Source organism: Vigna unguiculata, chromosome 3, assembly GCF_004118075.2.
Source record: "Vigna unguiculata cultivar IT97K-499-35 chromosome 3, ASM411807v1, whole genome shotgun sequence".
Taxonomy (NCBI): Eukaryota; Viridiplantae; Streptophyta; class Magnoliopsida; order Fabales; family Fabaceae; genus Vigna; species Vigna unguiculata.
In genome coordinates, this window is record NC_040281.1 from 47,748,753 (window position 1) to 47,757,480 (window position 8,728).

Here is an 8,728-nt window from a genome sequence, read left to right on the forward strand (position 1 = left end):
TGAGAGATGAGAGATCATCTAATATGTCATCTTGCATCTTTCATAGATAATCTATTGTCTCTAATATCTGATGTCTTGTCTCTATGTTTTCTAAAAACTAATACTTTATTTCAAGTCGTTATAATATGTAATAACAAAATAAAATTACTAAGATAATAATTATAATAAATAATTAAATAATATAATCAAATAATAAAAAGATAATTGATTATTTACATGGTAAAGAAGTAAAATAATTAATCACTATAAATAATAATTCACTTAAAATTATAATATATTTAAATTATAATTGAATAATTAAAAATATAATGGATATGATATAAAAGATAAGAGATAAAAGATGAGAGATAAAATCTAAGAGATGAGAGATGATCTCATATAGAGATGAGAGATGAAAGATGAGAAATGATCTCATAGATCATCTTTCATCTCTCATAAATCATCTACTATCTCTCATCCTTGATGTCCTATATCTATCTTTTATCTCTTATCTGTTAAAAGTTAATACTTTATTACAAGATAATATAATATGTAAGAAGAAAATGAAAATACTAATATAATAATAATAAATAAATAATATAATATAATAAAATAATGAATAGATAATTGAATATCGAGACTGTTAATAAATTAAATACTAAATCATTTTAAATAATACTTCAATTAAAATTACAATAAATTTAAATAATATTTTAAAAATTCACATAAAAGAAAATAAATACGACACAAAAAATGAGAGATCAGATATCAAAGATTAGAGATGATCATATAGATGATCTTCCATCTCTCATAGATCATCTATTAATTTTCATCTCTTATGTTTTATCTTTATCTATTATCTCTTATCCCTTATGTCTTAAAAATTAATACTTTATTTTAAGACGTTGTAATAGCAAAATAAGAATACTAAGATAATAATAATAAATAAATAAATAAATAATATATTAAAATAATCATTAGATAATTGAATATTAACATTGTTAATAAGTAAAATAATAAATTACAATAAAACTTCAACTAAAATTATAATAAATTTAAATAACATTTTAAAAATTAATATAATAAAAAAATATAAGAGACGATAGATGATAGATAATAGATGAGAGATGATAGATGATAGATTATCTCATAAATCATATTCATCTCTCATAAATAATTTATTATCTCTCATCTCGGTTGTTGTATCTCTTGTTTCTTAACAATAAATACTTTATTATAAGATGTTATAATATGTAATAACAAAATAAAAATACTAAGATAATAATAATAATAAATAAATACTATGATAAAATAATGAATAAATAATTGAATATTGACATTGTAAATAAATAAAATCATAAATTATTATAAATAATAGTTTACTTAAAATGACAAAAGAAAAATTAAATAATATTTAAAAAATATTAGATAGGATATAATTAGGGATGGCAAAATGGGCCAGGTCCGACGGGCCGGCCCGCTAGCCCGTCAGTAAATACATGGGTCGGGTCCAGAAATTCAACCCGTCAACCCGAGACAGCCCGGCCCATCAAGCCCGCTGGCCCGTCGGGCCAACCCGCGGGCCAAAACGGGCCGGCCCGCAGCCCGTATCACTTAATAAAAAAAACAACACGTGCACATTTTTTCAGTATCCCTCCCTCACACACACTCTGCGCCCAGACACCTCACACACTCTGCGATTGTGTCTCTTCTTGTCGACTCTTCTCTGCGCTCATTTCTCCTCCACCCACGGCGTTCTGGTTCCATTTCAACTTCGTAGCGTTCTGGTTCCATTGCAGGGCTGTTTGTGTTGTGATAATTTTCTTGTTTAATAGATCATTGTTGTTGTATTCTTAATTGCAGGAGAATTTCTTTTGGTAATATAAAATTGGGGCATTATTCAGTCAACTAAATTTGAAATGAAAAAAATTAAAATCTGATTGGGCCACAAATTATATAGATGAGAAAAAACTGGCGGGCCGGCCCGTCAGCCCGTCAGCCCGCCAGCCCGCAGGCCGGGCTCAGAAACTCAACCCGTTTTACCATGTCGGGCCAGCCCGGCCCGACCCATTTAATACGGGCCAAAAACGGGCCGGGCCAAAACGGGCCGGCCTGGCCCGTTTTGACACCCCTAGATATAATAGATTAGAGATCAGATATGAGAGATGATCTCATATATCATCTTTCATCTCTCATAGATCATCTATTATGTCTCATCTCTTATGTTTTATCTCTCATCTTTTATCTTATCTTAACTCTCATATACAATTGATAACAATTTATTACGTGTTATGTGCTTTGAGTCATCAAATCTGTGATATGTGAAATAATGAGATATTCCATTGTCAATTATTTCCACATATGTTGGCCATATTTAAATCAATTTATAATTGTTGCATAATTTTTATAGTGTAATCTCATATAATTGACAACAATTTATTATGACAACTACTCTCTAATTGACAAAGAACTCTAGATGTTTCAAAGGCGCTATATTATTTTGGTCATCAAATACAAGATATGTAAGATAATATAAGATATTCATATGATAAATTATTTCCAAGCATGTGGTCTATTTGTCAATCAATTTATAATTGTTGAATAATTTTTGATACTATAATCCAATTTAATTGACAACAATTTATTATGCAACTATTATGTGATGGATAGAGAACTCTATATATGTTTTACAAGCAAGTGCTATGTGTTTTGGGTCATCAAATATGTGATATGTGAGATAATATGAGATATTCACATGGTCAATTATTTCATAGATGTGGTACATTTGTAAATAAAAATTTTAATTGTTGTATAATTGTTTATAATCTAATCCTATATAATTGAAAATAATTTATTGTGGCAAGTACTATGTGATGGACATAGAACTTTAAAAGTATTATAAATGCTCTGTGTTTTTGGTCATCAAATTTGTGTTTTGTTAGATAATATCAGATATTCACATGGTCAATTATTAAGAATAGTTGTGGTCCATATGTTAATCAATTTATAATTGTTGCATAATTTTGTATACTGTAAACCCAACAAATTGGCAACAAGACAACAATTCATTATGACAACTACTTTTTGTGATGGACAAAGGACTTTATAAGTTTCACATGTGCTCTATGCTTTGGAGTCATCAAATATGTGATATGTGAGATAATATGAGATATTCATATGGTAAATTATTTTCATAGATGTGGTTCATTTGTCAATCAAATTCTAATTGTTGCATAATTCTTGATATTGTAATATCATATAACTGACAACTGACAACTACTCTATGATGGATGAAAAACTCTATATAAGTTTCACAGCTGCTCTATGCTTTGAGTTATTAAAAATGTGATATGTGAGATAATATGAGATATTCACACGGTTAATAATTTCCATATACATGGTCCATTTGTTAGTCAATTTATAATTGTTTAATATTTTTTGGTTAAAATACCTTTTTGATCTTGATTTTCGTCAAGTTTTGTCAAATTAGTCCTAATTTTGTTTTTGTGCTCAAATAGGTCCTAATTTTCGTCAATTTTGTTCAATTAGATCCTTTTTTGTTAACACCGTTTAAATCATTAATAGTCATGAACAATGACTGCCACGTGCCATTTCATGGTTTTTTTAATTTTTTAATTTTTTTTAATTTTTAATTTTTTTTAAATGTCCACGTGTCAATCCAACAACATGTCACGTGTCAAAGACAATGTTTTATATTCAATTTGGTCCCTATATTTGTGATTTTTGTTCAATTTAGTCCAAATTTTTGTTAACATGAACCAATTTTATCCCTCTCCAAATTGAAACCAAATTTAATTTTTATATTAAAATTCACATTTTTATATAATATATTAAAATTCACATCATTATAAATTTTATATAAAAAATAAATTTGGTCTCATCTTCGACAAAGACAAAATTGGTCAATTTTAACCAAAATTAGGACTAAATTGAACAAAATTAACAAATATAAGGACCAAATTGAACATAAAACATTGACTCTGACATGTGGCACGCTATTGAATTGACACGTGGACATTTAAAAAAATTTAAAAATTAAAAGAAAAATATAAAAAAAACCACGAAGTGACACGTGGCAGTCACAGTTCATGACCTTTAATGATTTAAACGATGTTAGCAAAAAAATATCTAATTGAACAAAATTGATGAAATTAGGACCTATTTGAACACAAAAATAAAATTAGGACTAATTTGATAAAACTTGACGAAAATTGGGACCCAAAAAGTATTTTAACCATAATTTTTTATACTGTAATCCCATATAATTAACAACAATGTATTATGACAACTACTTTGTGATGGATAGAGAACTCTATATAAGGTGCTCTGTGTTTTGGGTCATAAAATCTGTGATATGTGAGATAATATGAGATATTCACATAGTAATTTTTTTTTCATAGATGTAACTCATTTGTCAATCAATTTATAATTTTTGCATAAATTTTGATACTGTAATCCCATATAATGGGCAATAATTTATTATGACAACTAACCTGTGATGGATAAAGAACTCTATAAGTACCACAAGTGATGGATATGTGAGATAATATGAGATATTCACATGGTCAATTATTTCCATAAAGGTGGTCCATTTTGAGATCAATTGATAATTGTTGCATAATTTTTTATACTGTAATTTCAACAAATTGGCAACAATTTATTATGGCAACTACTCTGTTATGGAACAAGGAGAATATAAGTTTCATAGGTGCTATGTGCTTCGAGTCATCAAATTTGCGATATGTGAGATAATTTGAGATATTCACATAGTCAATTATTTTCATAGATGTGGTCCATTTGTCAATCATGGAAACTACTCTATGATGGATAGAGAACTCTATACAAGTTTCACAAGAACTATGTTTTGGGTCATCAAATATGTTATCTTCTACAATATACTATACCATCAAAGTTTAGAAGGTGATGAGTCATTATTTTCCTTTATTCCATTGTATTTCTGTGTGATGGTTGTTTAGTGCTTAATTGTCTATTGTTAGTGCATGTTCATCTATTAGGCTTTATTGGGTTATTATTTCGAATTTTTATTAATTTCACATTAATTAGTCTAATTTTCTTTTCTTATTATCTTTACGTATTTTTGTGAAGCAGTTTTGGAGCTTGGACACTAATCTTAAGATGAAGAGAGAGAGAGAGAGTTGTCACATCATTCCTACATCATTGTCACATCCTTGCCATGTCATTTAGCTTGTCCACATCATTGTACCAACATTTTAGGCCTAGAGTGACATTTTTGTAATTCTAAAACATGTCGTGACATTTTTGCAAATAGAGTGAACCAGAGTGATGTGACCACATATTTTAGGTTTTCATTTTCATTTTGGACAACTTTCTTCTTCCTCATTTAGATTTTTCACATTTTTAGAGAGCACCCACGTGGGGTTTTCATGTTTTCTTAATTTTGTGACCATTGGAGCACCACCCAACTTAAGGCTTTCATTCTCTTCAATCTGAATTTCGTTTGTCCTCTCTTCCCTTGCTCTTATAATGCATTTTCGTTTCTGTTTGTGTTTTAAGTCCATTTCTATGGCTAATTAAACCTTGCAATTGATTTTCTAAGGAGGATGTAATGAAATCTTGAGATTCTATGCATGTTTTTCGCTGTTTATGTTGCTCTCCATCATTTTAATTGGTGGTTTATTGTTGAATATGAATTTTGGGCATGTTTAATGTTAGGGTTCTTGTTCTTGCATTGAAACAGATTTGAATCATGCTTAATGTTTTTGGTTTTGGGGTTTCTGGATGTTCTCACAGATGCTTAATCAATGGGTGTGATTAAATGATGTGATGAAATCATGTTAATCTTCACTTAATGATTTAATTGCGATTTCTGAGTTTCTGGATAACGTGCTTAAGTTGGTAATCTATGCTAGGTGAAATCATATTTGAATCAAAGAATCAATGCGTTTTTATAAATTGTGTTATTAAATTCGAAGTTGTTTTGCTTTGTTTTGTTAATCTGCCAACCCCCTTTATGTTAAATCTGGAACCTCTGAATGAAAATATTGGTCATTAAGATACGACCTTAGATTAACTCCTAAATACAATATTTACATGATTTATTTGGTCGATTATGACCTCGATCATATACCATCAAAGTTGAGAGAGTGAGGATTCACTACTACATATTTTAGTTTTAATAACATTTAAAAAATGTTGCCAAAATCTAAAAAAATGTTGCTATTTGCAAAGATAACATTTATACACATGTTGTATATAGTGCATGTTGCTAAAAGGTTTTAGTAACATTTTTATATATTATTAGTATTATTTTTAAAATGTTACTAATTAGCATTTTTACTAACACTAGAAAAATGTTACGAATTTAAATTTTTTGTAACATTTAAAAAATGTTACCTATAAATATTCTAATATTTAAAAAATGTTACCTATATATTTCCTAACATTTAAATAAATGTTACTAATTGTATTGTTTTGTAACAATAAAAAAATGTTACAAATTGCATTTTTTGTAATATTTTAAAATTGTTACTAATTTATCTATCTAAAAATAAGAAATACTAAACACCAAATTGATCTGAATCTCTACGAGAATTTCACCATCTAACTTCATTTGGGAGAATAAACCCTTTCTCAATCTCAGAATTTAGAGTTTGAGGTTTTTTGGCAAGGAGAAAAAAAAAGAAAAATGTTGTAAAAGAGACAAGAGGGAAGAGGAAAAACCATGGAAAACGAGTAATTGAAGAAGGAAAAAAGAAAAAAAAAATGTTAACTTAGGTTTTACTTCTATAACGTTTTTCTAAAAAAATAACTCACAATGTAACATTTATAAAAAGAATGTTACAATAGTAAAGAGAAAGTTGTAACATTTTACTTCTATAACATTTTTGTAAAAAAAATAAAAATCACAATGTGACATTTATAAAAAGAATGTTACAATAATAAAGAGAAAGTTGTAACATTTTAAGAAAGTGTAACTAAAAAAATGTTACTAAAGGCGAGAAATGATGTAATGATTTAAAATGACATTAACATATTTTCATGACGGCGATAATGAAAGTTAGTCTTTAACCTTTTTTTCGCATTAATTCTACCTAATATTTATGTTTGTTTTAGCCCATAATTTAAAAATTAATTATATTATAATTTTTAACATTTACATAATTATTATTTAATCTCGTTCAACTGTAATGATATTTATTATTATTAAAAGTACTCACAATGATCATATGTATATAGTTTTTCTTCCATTTTAAATTTTACTTTTACATTAGTACTTTTAAATAAAATATTTTTATGATTACTTCTAGAATTTATTTATTTTTATTTCTTGTAAATATGATATATATATATATATTTTTTTTTTATTTTACGTCCTATGATATATTTTAAAATGACACTTTTTTATCATAGCAATAAATAATTTAACAATTTGGTTATGGTGATCTAATAAAAAAATTAAGATAGTTTAAAGCGGAAAGAGATTCCTATATGATGAAAAAGTAATGATAAATAAATATTTAGCAAAAGGTATATTCCATTGGTTAAAGGCAGGGTTAAGTCGGTATACGTAAACGATAAGGCCATATATATATATATATACATACATATCATGGTTTTGTGTGAACGTGGCAGCATGTGGATAGAATAGGTCTGCATGTTGAACAAGTAGCACTCTTCTCTTCCCAATAAATAAATCCTTTGCCACCTCCATTTTTTCAGCTCAAATCCATCACCATTTAGAAAGATAAGAAATTGTGAGAGACAGGAACAGCGATGCAATCCACAAAGGAGAAGGTGAAAAACATGGCCAGTGCTGCCAAGGAACAAGTCGACGTCTATAAAGCCAAAATAGACGAGAAGGTTTGCTTTTCAGCTTTTCCATCTCTATAACTTTGTTGTTAATTCCATGAGAAACGAAACCTAATGTAATCGAGGTGAGTAATGCAGGCGGAAATGGCAACTGCAAGAACAGAAGAGGAGAGAGTGATAGCCCATGAGCATGCAAAGGCAAACGAAGCTAAAGCAAAGATGGAACTGCATGAAGCTAAAGCTAGACATGCTGCAGAAAAGCTTGGCACCAAGCAATCACATCCTTTAGTAGGAACACATAATCAGACTCAGTATGAGTACCAGCATGAGTCTCTTGGGGTCGTTCCCACTTATCCATCTCATCCACTAGAAGGAAATCTACCCAGAAACAAACATATATAGATCTTTCAGTAGTTGTCCTCTCGCAGATATATGAAATAAGAAAGCTTTAATTTTACTCAAAATCCTTTCCATGTATATTATTTAGTTATATGTTTCAACGATCTTCAAAGTTTCACATCCTTATACAGGTGACATATAATAATATTAATAATATAATAATATTAATAATACCATTATCATTTACAATTGGTTCTCTTTATCTTAGCTTCTTTATATAGAATAAACTCTATATGAGTCACTTTCTCCTGAGCAGAGCATTTAAATTTGAGTTTTCTTTATCTTAGCTTCTTTATATCGAATAAACTCTACATGAGTCACTTTCTCTTGAGTTTGGTTTGTTTTTTTAGAGTTCTTAAAAAATTTATTTATAACTAATTATTTTTTAATTAAATTAAATTATATTGATTTCTTTAATTAATACTATTTATTATTATTATTATATTTAACATATTAAATATATATAATATATATTATATTTAATTAACAATATATACATTTTTGTTCGGTTGATTTTTTTTTACTCTTAACTCACCCT

General features: G+C 28.0%; 1 protein-coding gene across 1 annotated transcript; it reads left to right on the forward strand.

Annotated features, from left to right (window-relative positions):
- Positions 1 to 7,687: 7,687 nt before the first annotated feature.
- LOC114179379 (late embryogenesis abundant protein 6-like) lies at positions 7,688 to 8,316 on the forward strand. Its single transcript, XM_028065707.1, has 2 exons — positions 7,688 to 7,842; positions 7,930 to 8,316. Exons 1-2 carry the CDS (start codon positions 7,756 to 7,758, stop codon positions 8,191 to 8,193), a joined length of 351 nt encoding a protein of 116 aa, XP_027921508.1. The 5' UTR covers positions 7,688 to 7,755; the 3' UTR covers positions 8,194 to 8,316.
- Positions 8,317 to 8,728: the final 412 nt, after the last annotated feature.